Here is a 23,540-nt window from a genome sequence, read left to right on the forward strand (position 1 = left end):
GGGTGCTCAGCCTGTTCTCCTGGCTCTGTACGCAGAGATCATTTCTGCAGGGGTTGGGGCACCCTATGCGTTGCCACAGAGCAAACCAAGGGCCAGCTGGGGGCCAGGCGCAGGGCAAGCGCCCTACCCACTGTCCTATCCTCCCTGGCCTCTGTGCGTTTGCCCTTTAACGGTTTGCTCTCACCTCTGGGTACATAGGCCTTAAGGCAAGGGTCCCCCACATTCTCATTTGGCACGAGAGGTGGGAAGGGGGTGGTGGTGTGCGAGAGAGCACCCCTCAATAGGCTCCCTCTGAACTCCTCTTCTCCCTTGGTCATCTGCAGACAGAATGGTGAAAACGGACATCCGGACCTCAGTCTGGGGAGCACTCGGTGTTTAGTGCTCTGACCTCATTTCTGAGGTGGTGTTTGCATTTGACCAAGGAGGAGAGCCATGTTTTTTTTAAGACCTGAGCTGACTTGCACCTGTTTGCTAATTGTAATCTTGGGACAGGAACTTCACCTTTTTTTGAGAGATGGGGGAGGGGGGCATGCCCAGTGTGGGGGAGGGGACATGAGGTGTAGGGATAGAACTGGGTGGGGTTCCGCATGCAAAGTCTGTGCTTTAGCCCTACATGCCATCTCCCCAGCTTGATCTTAAAAATGATCTTCATTTTTTTTGTCATCTGTAAACTGGGATTATGTTAAAAACTTTTTTTTGGTGTCTGTAAAAGGGAAAAAAAAGGAGTCAGCTATGTGTATATAGACACCACGTGTCAGGTCTTTAAAAAAGAAAAAATGTCTAAGAAAGCAACACACTTAAAACCAAAAGGCAGAAATAAGCCTTTTAGTACCTATGGTGTAAGCCCATGAGTGAACCATAAATTTAGTCCTATTGATTAGTGATTTAAAGCACTAAATATCTCTTTTCCCAGTCTCCCCTCCTCAGTTAGGTTTCTGTAGTATCAGGACTGTCTAAAATCCTTTGACTTTCCTGCAGACATCAATTCATAGTAGGCATTGGATATATATGTATATGTATATACGTATATGTGTATATATATACATATATATACACACAGTAATTTTGAAACCATGCAAGTGCCCATGCAAATAAGAAATAAAGTTTCTTATTCTTTTTAATAAGAAATCTCAGTCAATACCAATAAAATTCCAATAAAAGTGGAGTTTGGTATATTGATTTTTAAAAGTCATTTGGAATAGAGAATTTATAAGCAGTGTCAAGCTTTTTTAAGGTACCAGAGGGAGGGATATCAAAATATACTTCTGATAAATAAACTTTTTAGGACATATGGATTTGTAGGGAAAAGTAAATCTAGGGATAGTCTGAAGTCTATTTGGTAATTTAAAATAGATAAAACTTCAAAGTAGGAGAATGAATATTTGTGGATATACACGGAACCAGAGAGTTAGCTCCTTGAGTGGGGCTCTTGCCTTGCATGTGGCTGACCTCGATTTGATCCCCAGTATCACATATACCCCCTGAAGCCCAGCCATGAGTGATCCTTGAGCACAAAGCCATTAAGGTAAGTTGTCGGCAACTTTATGTTTAGCAATTTATTCTAGAAAAATTAAATCCTATTTTTATGCAGGACTTGAAAGTGAATATTCAGAGCAACTTTATTCACACAATCTCCAAACTGGAATTTATCCAAATATTCTTCAATTAATGGGTGATTCAACAAACTGTGATATATCCAATGGAGCAATACTTATCAGCAATAATAAAGAATTATAATTATGTAGCACCTGTTAAATAAGTATAGAGATAAAGGGTGAAGCAATAAAGGTCCAACAAAGTGGATTTGAGTTGAGTATCTTGAAGATTATAATTCGTACCCAATGGTACACAGGAGAACACATGAGATATAGTTCTACACCTAAGTTCTGTGCTTACATGTGCATACACATCTGCATATGTGCATATACTCAGACACAGTTGTATAAGTGTATGTATAAGTTCTATAAATTGTGCTAGCTTCTTGGTTTCAGAACTATACAAAAGCTGGGGGACATTAACATTGAAAGGTGCTGGAATTTCTGTACATTTCTTTGAAACCTATTTATATGACTATTTCAAAATAGCTAAAAGAGGCCTTTTAAAAAGGGGTGGAGTTAGAGGCAGTCAATGCCTAGATAAGCTGTGTGTGCCTAATTTTGTACTTAGTGGGTAACTACCAAAGAATTTGGAAAAAGTGACAAGATGAGAGCTGTGATTTAGGACAATTATGTAGAAGGTAAGAGGTAAGGTGAACTGGAGATGACGTATAGGGTGGCCATGTAGGGGACTAGTTAGGAGGCTGTGTTTTAAGCTATGTTTTCTTTTTAAAACATGTTGTTCATATGTGGGTCTAAATGTATGGTGATAAGTTATTTGGGAATAAAGGCTTAGGAAAGACATTCATTCAAACATGCTTCCCTATTTTGTATTAGAGAGAGATTGTCTCTGTTTCCAAGCAGCTCGAAGAGGGTGTGTTAGACAGTAAATAAGTCAGAAAATATATAAGATCAAGTTCATAGAGTGCTAAGTTCTAAGAAGAAAACAAAATTCTACTTTATTTTGAAGTAGTATTAAACCAGTGGAGTTAAATTTCAATAGGGCTTGACAGTAGAAGTGAAGTATATTTAATTTGGGGATTGATATTGGAGGACATAGAATGGGGAACGTGCTGGGCTAGAAAGTTGAAGAACATGTTTGTGGACAGATCTTTGTCCACAAACAATGAAAGAATCATTGAAGATATGGACCCAGTGAATGATCACTAAGGAGGGGTGATCAGTTGTGAGCACTCATGCTAGCATTTGCCTTTAGTAAGAAAGAAAGACACATGGTTAGGGAATAAGACATAGAAGAGTTTTAGGTCAAAAGAAATGCACAGGAAAAAAACTCCTAAACATATATGCACCCAGAGACGGACCAGCAAAATACATGAAACAACTTATAACAGACTTGAAGGAAGACATCCATCACACAGTGATATTTGAAGATTTCAACACTGCTCTATCACCACTTGATAGATCAACTAGATTAAAACTCAGCAAGGAAATACTGGAATTGAAGGAAGAAATGGCAGAGAGGGGCTTGAAGGCCTTTAATACCCCAAAAGCAGAATACATATTCACTAAAGCACAGAGGACATTCTCCATGGTAGAACACATGCTAGACCACAAAACATACCTCCATAAAGCCTAAAACATATCTTAACTATCTCCTCAGACCATAACACTCTGAAGATAAAAGTTAACCTCAAACAGAAATGGGGAAACAAACACCTGGAAATTAAATTGCTCACTACTGAACAAGAAGTGGGTCAGAGAAGTAGCCAAAATATTCCTGGAAAAAAAGAATAAGGGCATAAGCTACTAGAATTTATGTGACATACGGACATAAGGATATAAGGGAAAAAAAGAGTAAGGACATAAGCTACTAGAATTTATGTGACACAGTGAAAGTGTTAAACTATGCAAGCATTCATCAAGAACAAAGGAAGGGCCCACATAAATAACCTAACAGCACAGTTTGAGAAACTAGAAAATGACCATCAAAAGGAGGCCAAAATGGGCAGGAGTAAGGAAATAATAGAACTTAGAGCAGATATTAATGAATTGGAATAAAAAAATTCAAAAGATTAATGAAGCAAAAAGCTAGTTATTTGATGGTTCTGGAGCGATAGCACAGCAGGGAGGGCATTTGCCTTGCACGTGGCCGACCCGGGTTCGATTCCCAGCATCCCATATGGTTCCCTGAGCACAGCCAGGAGTAATTCCTGAGTGCAGAGCCAGGAGTAACCCCTGTGCATCTCTGGGTGTGACCCAAAACCAAAAAAAAATTAGTTATTTGAGATAATAAACAAGATTGATAAATCACCAGAAAGACTCAAAGAAGGAGAAAACTTTAATTAACTGACTCAGAAATGAAAGGGGACATACAAGAGATACCACAGAAATTCAAAGAATCATCAGAGATTACTTTGAAAATCAGTATGCCATGAAACGAGAGAACCTAGAAAAAAATGGATAAATTCTTGGATTCCTACAACTTCCCAAGGTTTAACCAAGATGACCTGGAATACCTGAGCAGACCTATCATTATCGAGGAAAATGAAAAGATAATCAAGAGTCTTTTCAAAAGCAAAAGCCCAGGTCCATATGGATTCACTAGTGAGTTCTTCCAAACCTTTAAAGAGTAACTACTGCCAGTGTTTTTAGGCTCTTCCAGAAAGTCGAAGAAACAAACACCATCAAATCATTTCTATGAAGCAAACATTACCAAATATGAAAAGCAGAGACAGCACACACACAAAAAGAAACACAGACTAATAATATACCTGATGAACATAGACACAAAGATCCTCAATAAAATACTAGCAAATTGAATCAAACAACTCATAAAAAAAATCACACCCCAGGACCAAGTAGGATTCATCTCAGGTATGCAAGAATGGTTTAACACAGGTACAATCAATACAATGTCATAGACCATATCAATACAAGGAAAAATAAAAATCATATGATCATATCAACAGACACAGAAAACATTTGACAAAATTCAACACCCATTCATGACAGCTTGGAAACTGGCCTCACATGCTAGGGGAAAAGGCAGCTTAGATAGAGAAGGGAACACCAAGTAGAGGATTTCAGGAGGACTCATTCGGATTGGAAGATGCGAGCTGAAAGTAGACTATAGACCAAACATGATGGCCACTCAATACCTCTATTGCAAACTACAACACCCAAAAGGAGAGAAAAAAGGGGAGTGCCCTGCCACAGAGGCAGGGTGGGGTGGTGAGGGATGGGGTGGGGGTGGTGAGAGGGATACTGGGGTCATTGGTGGAGGTGAATGGGCACTGGTGGAAAAATGGGTAAATGATCACTGTATGAGTAAAATGCAAACACAAAAGTTCATAAGTTTGTAACTATACATCACAGTGATTCTCTAATAAAAAGTTTTAAAAAACTCAATAAAATGGAAAGTGAAGAAACTTTACTCAGTGTTGTCAAAGCCATTTACCACAAGCCTACAGCAAGAATAATGATCAGTGGGAAAAAACTAAAATCCTTCCCCTTAAGATCAGGCATGAGATAAAGCTTCCCACTTTCACCATTTATATTCAATATAGTATTGGAAGCACTTGCCATAGCAGCTAGGCAAGAAAAGATATCAAGGGCAGAGATAGGAAATGAAGAAGTCAAACTTTCACTATTTGTGATGGCATGATACTATATTTAGAAAACTCTAAAGACTACAAACAAAGCTTCTAGAAATAATTGATTTATACAGTAAAGTGGTATGTTACAACATCAATACAAAATAATTAAATAGAAGAGAGATATTAAAAACGTGATTTCATTCACAATTGGGTCTCAGAAAATCAAGTAGCTAGGAATTGGTAAACTAAAGATGTGAAAGATGTAAATAAAACTACAAAACACTACTTTAGAGACTCACAAATCTTAGAAGAGAGCAACAAGCTACAGAGATGCCTCCGGGTCCTGTGCCAGGTTGAGTCTCATCTGAGGTGCCCCAGCTCAGGGCAGGTGAGCCCAGCACCCAACCCAACATTGCCCTACCAGCCAAAAATCTCCAGAACCCAATCACTTCTATGCTCACGGCTGACCTCCACAGCCTCGGGACAAGACTCATCCATAAGAATGAATCTTCTGAAAAATTCAGGTATGTGGGTTTTGTGACGCTAAAATCTCCAGGCTCTCACAAAAAAAGGCAACATTAAATACAAAATGCCACTGATCAAGCAAGTAGAAGCAGAGATAAACAAATAAGACCACATTAAACTAAGAAGCTTCTGTACCTCCAAAGAAATGATGACTAGAATACAAAGACAGCCCACAGACTGGGAGAAATTATTTGCCCACCACTCATCTGAAAACAGTTGATATCTGTTTTCAGATATATAAAGCACTATATATGTATATATATGTATATATATATAAAGCACTGTAGAATTATACAAGAAAAAAACATCCAACCCTATGAAAAAAAATAGGGAGAAGAGATGAACAGGAACTTTTTTCAAAGAAGAAACACAAAAGTATATGAAAAAATGCTCTGTATCACTAATAATCAGGGAAATGCAAATCAAAGCAACAAAGAGATATCACTTCACACTACAGAAACTGGCACTCATCAAAAAGAATGACAACAACCAATATTGGCTATAATGTGGGGATAAAGGGATCCTCATTCACTGCTGGTGGGAATGTCAACTGGTCCAGCCTTTTCCTCAAAAACCTAGGCATTGAGCTTCCATATAATCCGGTAATTCAACTCCTGGCAATATACTCCAAGGACCCCAAAGCACAAAGTAGAGAAGACATCTTCACTCCTATGTTCATTGCAGCACTATATACAACAGACAAAATATGAGAATCCACATGCCCATAAACAGATGACCAGATAAAGGAACTATGGTACATATACACAATGGAATACTACTTTGTCTTACGAACAAAGTCATGCAATTTGCTACAACGCAGATGGGTCTGGAGAGTGTCACGTTGAGTGAAATCAGCCAGAGGGAGAGGAACAGATTCAGAATGATCTCTCTCACATGCATAATACAAATACACCTTGGAAGCAGTATCAGATGCCCTGTGGCAATAGAAATAAAGAACAGGAAAACTAGTTTTCAGTAGGAAGGGGTAAGGGGGACTAAGTTAGAGAAGGAAAGACTAGGTCTATGGGGGAGGGGAAACGTGCCAGCCACACAGGCCACTTTTCTGCCCATCCAAAGTCTTGACAGACACACCCATACCCCAATAGCTGTGGCCATGCCTTGGGTTGGACTCCAGCACCGCACGACTGAGCTCCACAGAGGTGCTAACCTGCTGAAAGTTTCAGGTACACTGTTTTTGTTTTGGCTGAAAATCCGGACCTTCTCGAAATTCAGATGGGTAACCTTCCCAACATCCCCATACTTCCGAAAGCCCTATACAGCCACACCCATTTCCCATCACTGCCACAACATGCAAGCTCACCTACTGGTCCTGCTCGGGAAAGTCACGAATAAATCTCTAAAGAGATCAAGTAGCTGCAGGATATTCTCAAATACCCTGTCCTAGCTGAGACATCGAGGGTGATCTCAGGAGTGGGGCAGGCCACGTTCTTGCCCAACCAGAACCCCGGCAGCCACTCCCAGACCCCAAAAGCTGCCACCAGGCCTTTGGCTGGACAGCGCAGTTAAATATTCTGGATTTTCTGGAGTGACAATTCCAAACTCTACCATACTAACATCCCAGTAGGAGCACACCAGATTGAATGGGAATGCAACATAGAACCAAATTAATCTCCACTAACAATAACATAAATGAAGAATGTTTAACTTGCAACAGTAACTTCATGATGACCAGATAAAGGAACTGCTGTAGATACAATAGAATACTATTCAGCCTTAAAAAATCATGCAGTGTGATCATGCAAATATGATCACCCTCAGAAAAGGACTTAATGTTTCTATGGCAACATACAATTTTCCCCCTAAATTTTCTTTTACTGTAGTATTTTTTTTATCATTCCATCACCATTCACATATAAAATGAATTTTTCTGGGCCTGCTATGGGGGCAGTCTTGTGGGGTGATTGGGAAAATGGGGACAATGGTGGAAGGAAGGTGACAGTGGTGGTGGGTTTGGTGTTGGAATATTGAATACCTGAACAAATCATCGTAAATAACTAAGTCATGGTGTTTAGATAAAGTGGGGAAATTTTATCCAATTGTTTTTTAAAGATTGCCTGCCACAGAGGCAGGCTGGAGGCTGGGGGAGTGAGTGTGAGGGAAACTGAGGACACTGGCTGAGGTGGGCACTGGTGAAGGGGTTGGTGCTGGGATAATATATTCCTGAAACCCAATCATAATATTTTTATAACTTTGTAATTCATGGTGATTTAATAAAAAAATAAAGCAAAAAAATGCATCAGGTTGAATGATTGATTTTCTTAAAACAAGTATTAATACCTTTCCCCTATCTGTAGTGGGAAAAACTGTGCACTGAGTCTTAAAACTGGTATTTAAAAATTTAATTTTTTTGTCACCAGGAAATTAAAAAGTTATTCATGATTTGGTTTCAGGCACACAGTGTTTCAACATTGATTCCTTCACCAGTATCCATGTCCCTTCACCAAACCCCTTCAATACCATTTGTCTTCCACCGAGAACTGGTGGTTTTTGATGATGACGGGGATGGGTGCCAAAAGGGGTGATGGTGAAGAAAGTTTAACTGAATATTTGAAATTGACCTTGAAATGTGATCATCCAAAGGACTAATAATTATCTACAGTTCTCCAGATATCTCATCACTTGTCTAACAGTCTACATGTTTTCGTTCATATTATCTGTAGAAATAATAATACCTGCTATTCACTTAGTGCATAATTTGAACCAGCCACTAAACTCTGTGTTCTAGGTGCTTTATCTTGTTTTTTATTTTTTTATTTTTTACTCCTGGTGGTGCTTGGGGGGCCATAAGGGATGCTGGGAATTGAACTCGGGTTGGCTGCTTGCAAGGCAAATGCCCTACATACTGTGCTATTTCTCCAGCCCCTGACATGATACTATTTAAATGGACCATTATATTTAAGACACAACCTGTCAGGGAGAGCCTAAGATTATTTCCCTGCTCAGGTCTCTTGACTTGTGTAGCATTTTATTTATAGATCTGTTATTGCATTTATCATGGCTCAGTATAAACTATTAATTTGCATGACTATCATCCTCACTGAACTGAATTGTAGGGGGCATGCACTCCTTTTCCCCCATTTTCTTCTTTTACTATAAATTTTATTTTTTTCCTCAAAATTTTTAATATCAAAAACAGAAAGGAAAAAGAGAAAATAATTATTGGAAACTTCATTGTTCAATTGGGGAGAAAGGAGAGGAGTGGAGGCTCTGAGCCTCTCCTTAGAAAGCCCTCACAGCCCCAAAGTGCTCTCTGTATGAGTGTGTGTGTGGGGGGGGAGAGCAGAGGGGGGACCCCAACCTCAGTGTGCAGCTTCCATCTGGAGAAGAGAACAGAGTTAGAGGGATCAGAGAGCCAGCAGGGCTGGAGGGGGTAGGGATTGAAGAGGTCATAGGAAGTAGGCGGCCACAAAGTACTTGGAGTGGATTCCTTTTTGTTTCTTGGGGAGAGGACTTGAAGATGATGAAATCTTTCTGAAGTTCAGACAGCTCTGAAATGGCTGCCACATTCCCAAAGCACTAGTAGTAGTTGGGTGCCAACTATACCATGAGCAAGTCTCACTGAAATTGCTGCTTGTAACCTTAAATCACTAGTTGTAAGCATGGCAGATCATACCAACGTCCTTTGTTGCATGGAAGTGGGTTAACATATCACTACCAAATAGGTAGCCAGTCCCACAGGGGCTCTCAGCCCAGTCTGTGATGTCTTTCGGTCAAATCAGAGCAGTAAAGAGCATTAAGTATTGTTTCAATAGTAAATATTGACAAAATTAAGTGATAGGAAGGACCTAAGGAAGAAGTCCAGCAAAGGAGCATATAGAATCTTCAATATTTATCAGATGATCAAATCTGAACATAGTTATATGAACAGACCATAATAAATCTCCCAACTGTATTGTGATTTTATTATCATTATATTACTGTCCTTTTGTGCTGTATTTAATATATAAAGGTGAAGTATGTTGAATTGAACTGAAACCGAAACAGATATTGACATCCAGGAGCACAAAGTATTGGGATTTGATTAATTCTTAAAAACAATAATGAAAACATCGTGACAACCTTTATTTACTTAAATCTACACAGAAATTCCTACAAAATCACTGAAATAATTTTATTTTATAGAGTCATCTCTGGTCTGGGAGAAAGAACAGTAGTTTTAAATTAGTCTATGATAGGCTCAAATATTGTATTACTTCTTACTATACATATGAGCCTTAGAAAATCACCTGTAAACCTTTCTGAATCTATAATATATAATTTTATTGCTTATCTTTCAGAAGTACTGTGAGGATTCAGTTAGGTTGTTTAAACAGGTTGTTAAACCTGTACGTGTGGGGCGAGTGCATCAGCAGCCTGATGATGCCTTCAGACTTCCAGATACTGCAAAATTGCTGCTGTGACTTTGGCCAGACCCCAACAACTTGGGGCCAATTTTACCAAGAATTTAACGCCAAAAGTTAGGTATGTGGGAGACATACCCACAAACCACCTCCAGGTCAGCTATGTAAGCTCATTTATTGGCCTTATTTCAGAGGCCAATATCTTGAAAGAGATCAAAAGATGCAGTTAGGGCCTGTAGTGCAGAGGTAGGTGGGAACCCATGACTGAGAGCCCCAGGCTCTCTTGGATCTGGACTTGGCCTTCTCCCCCCTGGTCCCCATGTTTCCAGTAGCTTGACAGTCACACCCACAAACTGCCCCTGGCGTCACGTTATCTCATCAATGGCCAAGACCCAGAGGCTAAACTAAAGCTCCAGAAGAGAGAGCTGCAAAATGTTCTGACCCTGCACCAGGCTGTCTTCACTGGGGTACCTCGGAGGGGGGTGGGTTGAGTTTCCTTCCCTGCCCTAAGCAGAACCCTGGCAGCTGAAAACCTACAGAACCCAACCACCACCATGCTCAAGGCCACTCTCTACATGCTTGAGTGAGCCTCACCCAAGAGAGCAAGAGCCTCACCCAAAAAGGGATGAACCTCACCAGAGAGCAGACCAGCAGGAAAACCCAGATATGTGGGAACCTGTGACTGAGGTCTCCAAGCCCGCTTGGATGGGACTGGGCCTCCTCCCCCCAGGTCCCCAGTTTTCCAGAAGCTTGGCGTCACACCTACAAACTGCTCCTGGCGCCATCTAATCTCATCAATGGCCAAGACCCAGAGACTATAAACTAAAGCTCCCAGAAGAGAATGACACAGAATTTCCTGGACATTATATTCTGTCTATAACAAGCAATACAAAACAAATTGTCCTTTTTGGCAGGTTTGAGTGGTGGTGAGACTGGTGTCGAAATATCGAATGTCAAAATATCTACCATAGTAGAGAGAGAGAGTATGGGGGAAATTGTCTGCCACACAGTCAGGGGAAGGGTTGGAATGGGGCTGAGTGCGGGGGGGATACTGGGGACTTTGATGGTGGAAAGTGTGCACTGGTGAAGGAATGGGTGTTAGATTATTATATAACCGAAGCTCAAACATGAAAGCTTTGTAGCTGTATCTCACGGTGAATCAAAAAAAAGGGGGAAAATAATAATAAAATAATAAAATAAAGTTAACATTCAGAATAGAATAAAAAAGTAATGTGGAGTTCATGTCCAACTCAATCAGCCTAATCAATGGCTGAATAAATAGCAGTACCCCTACATTATTAAAGACTGAATAAATAGCAGTACCCCTACATTATTAAAGAAAAAATATACCTCAAGTATCTTACACATAAATAGTATTATGACTGAAATTTTTTACCCTTTGTAAACAATCAAAAAACATGTTAAGAGGTACCTTGTTTTAAAAGATGGTAATCAGGGGTTGGAGCGATAGCACAGCGGGTAGGGCGTTTGCCTTGCACGCGGCCGACCCTGGTTCGATTCCCAGCATCCCATATGGTCCCCTGAGCACCGCCAGGAGTGATTCCTGAGTGCAGAGCCAGGAGTAACCCCTGTGCATCGCCAGGTATGACCCAAAAAGAAAAAAAAAGTGAAAAAAAAAGATGGTAATCAGACTTAGTTCAGTATTTTCTCTGAAAATGCTGTTGATAAAGAGAATAAGTTTTGGGGGCTGGAGTGATAGCACAGCGGGTAGGGTGTTTGCCTTGCACGCAGCCGACCCGAGTTCAATTCCCAGCATCCCATATGGTCCCCTGAGTACTGCCCCAGGGTAATTCCTGAGTGCAGAGCCAGGAGTAACCCCTGAGCATCACCAGGTGTGACCCAAAAAGCAAAAAAAAAAAAAAAAAGAATAAGTTTTTAAATTTAATAATTAAAGAAAATTAGGTTCTTGTGCAGTGTGTTATACTTGAAATTGTATTTCCAATATTGTATTCCCCATCCTAGATTCAGCTGTGAATTAGTAAATGATATATTAATAGAGTTCACTGTATCATTGGTATCCCATTGCTCGTCGATTTGCTGGAGAGAGCACCAGTAAGGTCTCCATTGTAAGACTTGTTGTTACTGCTTTTGGCATATCGAATATGCCATGGGTAGCTTGCCAGGCTCTGCTGTGCAGACGGGATACTCTCGATAGTTTGCCGGGCTCTCTGAGAGGGATGGAGGAATTGAACTCAGGTCGGCCGCGTGCAAGGCAAACACCCTACCTGCTGTGCTATCACTCCAGCTGCTGCTATAGCTCCAGCCACACATCAGAATGAAAGGAAATAGGGAATAGAGAAGATTAGTTATAATTTTAGTAACCCAGGAAGGAGATGAACAGGGTTTGGGTGGCAAATGTTACATAGTGGCAAATGTTACCTTGGTTAATGGACCCACATTTGGGAAACAGTGCTCCTGTGGGAATCTAAATATTTGATTTCCACAGTTGTATTACTAAGACTTAGTGGAACCTATTGCTTAGTATGGGATACCCCTCCCAGAACAAGCTGGGAAAATCTCCACGATGCCAGCCAGGGTACTGAGGAGAGTTTCCAGGGACTTAGGCTACTGCCGTTCCTTCACTCCCTGGAAAAGAATGCAAAGTGTGGCTTCCATCTCCAGATGGAAGGCCATATGCTCTATTAAACATTGTAGGACCTTTCCCGGTTGCTATTTTAATAAACCCGGTTGTGCTCCTCCATTTCCCTTAGAGGACCTATTGGCAGGCTAGCACTAGAACCTGGAGTTTCCCCTCTGGTTGACCCAGGGGCTGTTTAATGAAAGTCCTGCCCCTAGTATTAGTCCTGGCTTAGGAAGCTTGGCTTTCTTGCCATTGTAATGGGTGTTGCAACTCCTGGCCTCTGTGAATGAAGCCAACAACAGCAGACCAGAGTGATGTGGATTTTTGAGAGGATTATGGAGAAGATGGCATTATTTTTTGGGAATAAATCATTGATTTAAATTTATTGCTATTCTCTTAAAGATAGGACAAGGCAGAATTAAAAGGAATTTTAAGAAATAATGTTTTAATATCTTTACATTTTTAATCTACCATTATTTAAATTAAAATCTTTTCACTTAATTGAATGCCCTTATTCTATGTTTGAGTAGAATTTAAGTAACTTTGTATTGCTGTTGGGGATTGAACCCAGGGCCCCATATATGTAAAGCATGTGCCTGACTGCTAACCTCCATCACTGGCCCCTAATTTATTTACAAATAAAGAATTGTTGCTATTCTTGTTGTTTTGGGGTCACACCTGATGGTGCCCTGACTCTGTGCTCAGGGGTGGATCCTGGCTGTGCTCAGGGGACCGTATAAGGAGCTGGGGATTCAACCAGGGTCAGCTGCTTGCAAGGCAAGTGCCTGCAAGTGCCTTACCCACTGTACTATCGCACTGGCCCCTACAAATAAAACATCTTAAATTTCTGATCAGGATTTTAGGTAGAACCTCAGGGGTTTGTTCATATTCTAGAAAAAGAACATCTTGAGATTCCTATTGAGTTTTTTGGAGCTGCTTAGTTTCCATAGTGTTCTTAACATCTGGGAAAAGGTTGAGAGAAAGATTTACATTAGGAAAATTAAGATAATCTTCAAATTCATCTGAAGAAAACAAGCCCCCAGTCCTGCCTCCCTCATCTGCCCCCCTCATCTCTGTTGCCTCACCATTGTGTCACTAGGAGAAACAGCAGTATCGGAAAAAAAAATTGCTGCTGCCTGTGACCACTATACCCACAGAAAAGGAGTGGGAGAGAAAATACCCATGTGATGGACCAATCATTCCACCCCCTGCCTTGAGCAGCCTTTTCTAGGAGCCAACTTTTTCCTCTGGGTCCTTGGGAAATGCTTAATTTTAATCGACTCGGAGGAGTTCTACTTTGTATTTGAAAGCCACCCAGAAATGGGAAGTAAGTTAAAGAGTGACCCCTGCCCCTCCCTCTCCCCCCCCAGCAGATACACATAAACAAATCCAAGGTACTCAACAACCTTAAAAAAGAATCTGACACTGGTACCAGAGATTAAGATTGTGATGGGCTCTGTGTTTCCAGCAGGCTCCTCAGAAGTTAGGGGACCCCTTCCAACCAGAATGGGTTTGTGTTGCAAACTTTGCCCTGTGAGCAGCTCACTGTGGATGATCCATCCCATAACTAACTGGTCCACGTGCACTCCCTCAGTCCCCCTCCCCCACCGCCGCCCCTCCACCCCACCCCGCTTTATAAATAAATGGTTCCCAAACAATTCAAAGGGATCACACTAATGGAGAGGACAGAGTAAGCAGTAGCAGAGTTCACTGCTCCGAAACGCCCCTCCTTTTGCAAGGGGATAGGAAAGTAAACGTTTCCCTGTTCCTGGATTCCATTTTTCATCTGCTGCCCTCCACGTCTTTGTGTTTCACAGCCCATGGAATCTTGGCTCCAGAGTAATAAATGGACCCAAGAGAGAGTTTTATTTTAAGAAATAGAATGATGATCACTCACATTTTAAGTTAATAATAAAGTCTGAATGTAATTGGCCAGATCCTCCCTGCAGGAAGTGTGTGTCCTCTGGCCAACGTGAGTCTGGCGCTTCTGTGGCACAGAAGAGGCCACCCTCATACAACTGGGGGTGGGGACCCACTTAGGCCTCTTAGGTGGCCAAGAAAAGATTAAACACTGGGCGGTGAGGGCAGGCAGAAAGTGTGAATCTAGAGACAGAATTGAAAAGCTGCTAGTAGAATTATGTGACATGTGGAACAACAGAGAGTGTACCTACTCTTACACTTAAAAAACATTCTTTTAACCCTATGCCTATAGGTACCCCCCAACCCTGCCCCCAACCTCGTACTCTTTCACAACTATGATTTTTAGAGTACCCTTTTTCGTCCCATTTCTTTACTTCTCATTTATTCTGTTCTCACTTACCCTCACTTACTTCTCACTTCTGTCGGGCTTCTATTTCTTTTCCTTCAAAAAGTGCTATCAAAATTACTGATGATGCCTGAATTCATTGTAGCCAAAAGTTCTTGGAAACAAGAGTTGTCAGGTGATTGGATAAAGAAGATGTGGCATACACACCCCATGAAATAATACAGAGCTATTAAACAAATGAAATCCTGCCATTTGTGATAATCTGGAGGGGATTCAGGCAAAAGGGGAAAAGTCAGATGGAGCGAGATACCTTATGATTTCACTTATGGGAAAGACAAACAAAAATTATGAACAAATGAAGAAAACAAACAAATTTCAGACTATAAGAATAAAGCAGTGGTTACCAAAAGGACAGAAGGCAGGGGGTTGGGTAACTGAGTAAAAGGAGTCAATCATATGGTGAAAAATTAAAAATTAGATATTTGGTGATGATCTTCAGTTAGATCAGTACTTATGATCTCTCCAGCCTTGATATTCTTTACTTTTCCTCTTCTTTCTCTGGTGGTTCCTTCTTAGTCTCAGGATTACTGTTATTCTATTTTTTTCTGTTTTCTTTTTGGTTTGGGGGACACACCTGGCAATGCTCAGGGATTTCTCCTGGCTCTCAGCTCAGGGATCACTCCTGGAAGTACTGGGGATCAAAGATTAAATCTCAGCCAGCCTTGTGCAAGGCAAATGCCCTACCCACTCTACTATCTCGTTGGCCTCTCCTGTTATTCTGTTTCACAAGGATCCTTCCATAGTCTCCTTTTCTTAATTCACCTACTTTTTTTTTTTCAGAGAATCCCACATAATTTTGTAACTACATTATTCAGATGTCAGTTCTTAAATCTGTTTTTATTATTTCCATTTGCTTTCTTAAACTTCTCATTCTATATATTCTTGATCAAAAACAAACACGTCTCAGCAATCCTTCTGCTCGCTCCTCCTCTACCCTGCCAGGTAAGGTTCACCTCTTGGCTCCCATCCCTATTGCCTTACGGGAACCAGATCTCGATTCCTTTCCCTTCCAGCTGCATCCTGGCAGCTTCCATGCCCAACCTCTGCCATCTCAACAGGCTCACTTCCACATATCTTGAACCATATAGACACATACATAGAACATGTGACAGCTCTTCTCAACACACCTCACACTACTCCCGTCACCAGCTGAAAACAGACAAGAAAAGAAAAGAGTGACAGCCAGCCTAATTCTTTAGAGACTCCCAGGTGGTGAACTACCCTCAGCATAGCAGAAGCACAGAAAACATAATGGGGAAGACACATAGAAGCACACCACGCTCAGTGAATGAAAATAATAACATAGAAGTCTACCAAAACCAACCAGCTCTGTAAACACTCAGAGAGTAATTTTAGTGACACTGTAAGATGTTTGACGGGCTCAAAGAAATTGATGGTACAGATATGAGAGCATAAAAAATATGAGAGCAGAAATGAGATAATTGCAATCAGAAGTGACAGAATGAATAGTATGATAGTTGTTATAAAAAAAAAAGTAGACGTCCTTAGCAACAGAATAATAGTGAGCTCCAAGATGAAGTATAGGAAACCTCTAGAAAGCAACAAGATGGAAAATTTCTGAAAAGAAATGAACTCCACACCAGGCAACTATGGGATAAACTCAAGCAGAACAATACAAAAGTCATCAGGGTCCCTGAAGAACAGGAAGGCAAATTTGATTACAAAAACTATTTAAATAAACCATTAATAAGCCATTTTTCAGAGTTGATTAGGGCAGACAACAAGATCCAAGAGGCCCAAAATGTCCCAGTAAAAACAGACCCAAAGGGAAAACTCCATGACACATTATAATTAGAACGACAAAAGCCAAAGACTGACAAAATATTGAAAGCACCAAGATCGGAAATGGAATTTTCATGTAAAGAAAAGCCTGTAAGATTCACAGCAGTTCTATAAATGAGACTCTACCAACCAGAAAAGAATGGTGAGATACAGTACAAAAACTCAATGAAATGAACACCTCACCAAAAATACTCTATCCAGCTATATTATCAATCAAATTTGAAAGAATGATACAGAGCTTCATGAACAAGCAACAACTTAGGGAATTCATAGCCTTGAAAACAGTTATGTTAGATGCGATAAAGGAGTTTCTTGTTGTTAAAGAAATTTTTTTTTAATAAAAGACAAGACAAACTCTTCAGTACTTGTAATTGAATATGGTATTCACTCATGACCTCTACTAGATTAAGAAAGGTCTGTTTATTCCTAGCTTGCTAAGGATTCTATATTTTTCCAGTAACAAATTCATGTTTCCTTTATATTGAATGTTCTATGTCTATTCAAATGATTTAGAAATATGTAGATTTTTATTATTATATTTTGTTTATTGGTTCAGACACAGACATTATCCATAATATTTTCTAGCATAAGACAAGTATTCCCTTTTAAGGATAAAATACAATTTTATAGGCCTACTCAGATTTTCCCTTAACATTTTCTTAATTTTCCTCTTTTTTACTAAATTGTATATTTGTAGGATTCATATATTTCACGTAAATTTTAAAATATATCAGCATAGATTTATACTATTTTGTTCTATTAAGTTTTTATAATTTATATATTCATAAAAAGAATTATATGAGTTTTTGAAATTTTTCTTATCAATTTACTGATATGCATTTTTTTAGAATTTCAGGAGTTTAGTTTTATTCATCTATGTGTAGGTGTCACCACCTGTACAACAACGAAAAGGTTTCTCATATGTGGGATATAAAGAAACAGAGTAAGAAAAGAACAAATAGTTAAAGTCATTGGAACTGGAGATTTTGTCCATAGAACTGAGTTTTCATGAAAGGATGGTTGGAAAGGGCCCTTGGACAATGGTGGAGGGAAGTGATATGCTGGTGATAGGTATGGTATGGAATGATGTATGCATGGAAACCACCTTTAATAGTATTGTACATTTCTTCAACAAAATAGGATTAAAAAGGGTTCGAGAGAGTATAGGGGGAAGGCACTTGCCTGTATGCAGCCAACCTGGGTTTCATCCCTGGCATCCCGTATGTTCTCCCTATCCTGTTAGGAGTGATCCCTGAACACAGAGCCAGAAGTAAGCCATGAACTCATGGCCCAAAATAAAAAATAAAGCTTAAAAATTGAATGTTAAATTTTATCACTAATATTTCAAATTGGCCATGAGCATTGATTCATTCGAATGCCTAACAACCTGAATCTGATGATTATGCTGAAGACCGCATGGCCGCCCACCAACTAGATGGTCAGATTTCTTCGTCAATACTCTGAATGAATGGTTTGAGGCTTTTCCTGTTCCTGGAGCCAGCAGATATCATTGGGCTGCACTAGCACTCGACAGGGACAAATGGCGATGTTACTGGTGCCCATTCGAGCAAATAGAAAATCAACAGGACAACAAGTGATATAAGTGATACAATGATACAATATTTCAAAATTAAAAACTACATATTCTTATTAAAAGCCACAACTACCATCCCCCCCCGAAAAATCTCCCAAAGAAAATGGAATATCCAAAAGCTAATTAAAACTCAGTATGCCTAGTCACTCATGTTTGTTTCTTCCCTTGTCTTAACCACTTTAATTTTTTGGTAAATTATATTGGTATGATACCTTGAAGCACATAAGTTAGAAAATGTGATAATCTATTAATGTTCTCCTAAACGATTTTTCTAATATTGCTCCTCCAGGGTCTCTTCATAATAACCAGAACTGGTTTTAAAGAATAATTCATATTCTATTAATCTTTACTTAAATGTATCCACTGGCTTTTCATCAAAGGAGAATAAAATCCCAATTTCACACACACACACACACACACACACACAATTGCACACTTTATTGTCCGCCGTAATGGCCTCCCCTTTTATCAACTTTTGCTTCCCTTCTAGTACTGGACTTTGCCACGCTCTCTGAAGCTCTTTGATCTTATGAGTTTATAGTTACTACCTCCAATAGTCCCACAGGACCCTATGCTCATAGCATGGGGTACAATTTATTTTTGTGGTTGTTAATGTATTTGTATGCCTTCTTAAGACTAGCTTTGGTCATGGATGATCTTTATTTTTCTAGCCTAGTGGGAATTTATAAAAATACAGTTGATCAACATACTTTTTCTACTGAATTATTTGGTAAAATATAGAGTCCTTTGGTAATGTAAGTGAGCTGTCTCTTAAGTTTTTCCCCATGCCACATTTTAATTTTCAAAACACAGGAAAGCACACGAACTTACTTATTAAAAGAACTCATAATCCCCAATAAGATTTTCTATGGTAAAAAAATAACAAAAAAATAGTACCTATCGTTTATTACTCTTATGTATTTGTCATGCATTTATGACATGGAACATCTTACTCAAAATAGCTATTCAAGATATAAATGTTATCACCCTCATTTAACATACGTGGGAACTGAGATCCCCATGTAGCAATCTATTAAAGTCTGTACAACTAGTGAAACAAAGTTGGGATTTGAATCCACGTCTCTAACTTCTAAACGCAAGCTCTTTCTCAACACCATGCTGCCCCCTATGGGACAAGCCCACATTCCAGAACTGTATGTTAAAAGTATTATAGTAAAGTAAAAAAAACTGCATCTTAATAAGCTACAGAATTTTTAAAAAGATACTTTTAATGTCATTATTTAATTTGACTAGAAAAACAGCGGTAGGCTTACCATCCTGCCTTTGACTTGAAAGCATAAAAGTGCTTTTGTCGAGATTGGTATTAAACCACCCATGATTTTTTGGTTATCATTTGTCAAGTAAATTCCTAACCTCACTGGTAAATAAAGATTTGTCATGTAAATTCCTAAGAGTGAAATGCTGGGCGTTACCCCTTCCTTAGCCCCCTCTCTCACCACTATCCCTGTTCATCCCAGTTTGTCTGTAAGTTATCTCCTGGACCTGTGTCTATGATGAGGCCAACCAATTATTGGGCTGAGGGTTCTAGTTTAGTCAAGGAATTTCTCGTGGTCCTTCAGAAGTTTCCACTATCCAGCTGAGATCTATTTACACCACATTCCTGTCAGGCCCTGAATACTACAGCCTGGCCTGTTCTCCTCCTTTTGACCAGGTTCCCTCTGCTGACCTGGGCTTTACTGCACTAGAGCAGTCTCCATACTGCATTTTGAAGCTTTATTCCTATTCTATGCCATTTTCCTTGGGCATTTCTACTAGAACTGAATAATGTCCTCGCTTTGAACATTACTAAGTAAAGTTGATCTCAGACTTCTCAGGTTTCCTTAGTATCTCCGGGTTCGATTCCTCAGTCCCTCTTGGAGAGCCCAGCAAGCTACAGAGTATCCCACTTGCACGGCAGAGCCTGGCAAGCAACCCGCGTCGTATTCAATATGTCAAAGACAGTAACAACAAGTCTCACAATGGAGACGTTACTGGTGCCCATTCGAGCAAATCGATGAACAATGGGATGACAGTGCTACAGTGCTACCTTAGTATCTTACCCCTTCTCACTTCTGATTTTTGTTTTGTTTGGGGGCTACACCTGGCAATCTTCCGGGCTTCTGGCTCTGATCAGGGATCGCTTCTGGTGGTGCTTGGGGACCTGTGCAGTGCCAAACCCTGCTCAGTTGCATGAAACGTAAGCACCTCACTCGCTCTAGATTTAGTCAAGACCCCACCTCACTCACCTCTTTTCAAGGACTCTTCCCACTGAACAGTGTTTCCCACTGCTTTCTGGGACTAATACCTCCACACAAAACATCTTACCAGTAGAGATAGGACTGAGAATCTGTGACTGAAATAACAGAGCTTATTGCTTACCACTAACAGCCTTTCTTCTATGCATCTCTGGGGATGGGGACGGGGATGGAAGACAGTCAATATGTGATGACGTAGAACTGATCTTCTTTAGGTTTTGCTCATCGGAAGCGTCAATAAGCCTAGAGATGGATAATCCAGAAACTGGTTGCTTGTATCTTGCATACTGTAGAGCATCCATGATCCATCTCATTTCACGCCAAACTTCATCTATTTGCTTTGAACAAAGTGGTAAGGACATTAAGATACCAAAAGCGATTAAAAGGAGTAAGCGTCCCTAGTAAGATGACTTTTTCTACAGTAATAACTTTGAGCAAGAGTAAAACATTTTCTCAGTGGGTATCTTCAACTAGAAAAATATTACTTCTTAAAATAATTTCTTAGTTCTTGCACAACTGTTTTGAAGAAATTATGTTGGTGAGTGCAAATAGCAGAAGGCCTGGATTCCATCTGGGATCCACCATTTAGTAGTTAAAAAATAATCTTTGTCAAGTTCAGTTGACCTTGAAAAGAACCTTTGTTGCTCTTTATGTAAAATGTGGACAAACATCTCTTCCATACCTCACAGGAATGCTTTGATGATTAGATGAAATAACAAAATTGAAAATGCTTTCAAAACTGTAGGGTTTATTTGAATGTGTATTGCTCACACATTCAATGTTTATTACTTATTAGGATTTAAAGTATTTCTTATGAGAATATTGTGAAGAAGTTATAACATAAAATATGAATTCTCAAATAATTGGAGAAAGAAATATATTTAATCTTTAATGTAAACTGGAAAAACAAAGCATTATTTAAATACTTTGCTAAGCAGACATTCTTGAATATATTTAAATAGAAAAGAACTAGCTTAACATGAAATTTCCTACTTTCTTATGTATAAATTGTGTATGAAACAGATTAAATAAGTCATTGGTAAGCTAAATGTTCTTGTATTTTTAGCATAGTTCAGTTTATATCATTACTATTTTGATTTCTGGGTTAACAAAGTGATTCTGAACAATATTATAAAATATAATAGTTGCTTCTCTGAAGTCTGTGTAAAAGCCACTTATGTTTTTGTTTCTATCTCTGTGGACAACATATTTACTTTATCTTATTAGACACTGGTCATTATTTTTCTAATCATTCAGTTTCCAAGGAAGATATGGGCCCATGTAACGTTTTGCATTTAATTTTACTGGATACTTTTCCTAAGCCTTTTTCCAGTCCATACATTAGCACAGTTATTAGAAAGAACAGGTTGAATTCCTCTGCTAGTTATGACACTGATTTAATTTTGAAGGATATTTGAAAAGTTGGTGTCATTACACATACATATAGAAAGTGTTCGTGGTATGAATAATATAAAGTTAAGGTCTCTGATCACAGAAAAACACTACCTAGTGCTATATTTTCAAAATTCATCTGAGAACTTTTAAATGATACCCTTAAGTCTGGTGATCTCGAGTAACAGAGTTGAGTCTGAAACTGTGATAGTGGTCCAAATTGTGAACTCATGAGTGGTACTGTGTGGTCAATAAACAATTCAGCCCACTTTCTAGTCTTGTTGTAGGTGACAGGACTTGGCAGAGTGTTCGTGGCTGGTAAAGAAAGAGTGAGAGTGTGCTTTATTAGCTTTAATAGCACAGCGATATAAGAAGGAGGTTGGCAATGGACAGGTCCGTGAGCAGGAACTGAGTGATTGTGGAGGGAGAAATCTGAAGTTCAGTGGGGCAAAGCCAGAGAAAAAAATCTAGAGAGAGATTTGGACAAATGGGGCTGTTGCATTCTTAGCTGGCTTTTATAGGTCATACCTCATGCAGCAGCCTCTTGTCTCAGAGGTAAATATTTTAAAGGCAAAACACCATGCATGTGATTATGGGCAGCTTTTTGGAGTGCCCATGATGGGCAGGAATTGTGCTTTTGCATCTTTTTTACCTTTGTGAAAAGAACGAGTCCTCAATATATGATTGCTTTGTGAATTAATGAATGGTTTCCTAATTCTTTAGCTCTCTCCTCCTGAACAGAGGGTACAATGATGGGAACTTGTAAAGAGAAGTGTACTTTAACATGACATGTTTTCTAAAGTTTTCCGTTATAATAATCACAATCTTGATTATTGTAGTGGCTTAACTGTGACCTCCCCAAATATACATTCAAGTCTCAATCCCTGGAAATTGTGACGATTGCCTTAGGAGTAAATATTACCTTACATGGCAAACTATGTGATTAAGAAGTTGGAGAGGATTTTATTCAAAATTATTGGGGATGCGGGTGTGTTTCTGTTTCCAAGGAAAAATGTCCTCATAAAGGCATTCAAGTGGGGCACTGGGAGGTCTGGCAGACAGAAGAGGAGACAATATGACCAGGGAGGCAGAGACGGAAGTGATGTGGCTACCAGTCGGAGAATGTGGGCACTTCCCAGGAGGTGGGGGATAGAAAACAGTCTCCATGGAGGCTCTAGAGGGAGAATGACCTTAAACAACTTGAGTTCAAATTTCTGTTTTTCCAGAACTAGGTGAGAATACATTTCTTTTTTTTCCTTTTGTTTTGGGGGGAGGAGGGGGCCGGTGGTGGTGGTGGTGGTGATGGTGGTAATATGCTACAACAGCCCTCGGAAATGCGCCATTATTGATGATGATCCATTTGTTCTCTTTGGATATGATTATTTCAGCCTTTCTCTGAGAAAACATTTAGAGTAGGGACTTAAAAATTATGTGTAGAAACAATATTTACTTCTTAATCTTTTAAGTGATGAAATGAAGAGTTATTAGATGCCAAATAATTAAAAACATCAGCACAAGGATGCCTGTGGA

General features: G+C 39.6%; 1 protein-coding gene across 1 annotated transcript in view; it reads right to left on the minus strand.

Moving 5' to 3' along the window:
* The window catches only part of ANKFN1 (ankyrin repeat and fibronectin type III domain containing 1), a 438,173-nt gene that overhangs the window by 7,052 nt on the left and 407,581 nt on the right, over positions 1-23,540 (minus strand). The window contains 1 exon segment of the mRNA XM_055133117.1: positions 20,743-20,956. Within this exon segment, the coding sequence (XP_054989092.1) occupies positions 20,743-20,956 (214 nt within the window).

This window comes from Sorex araneus, chromosome 3 (genome assembly GCF_027595985.1).
Source record: "Sorex araneus isolate mSorAra2 chromosome 3, mSorAra2.pri, whole genome shotgun sequence".
NCBI lineage: Eukaryota > Metazoa > Chordata > Mammalia > Eulipotyphla > Soricidae > Sorex > Sorex araneus.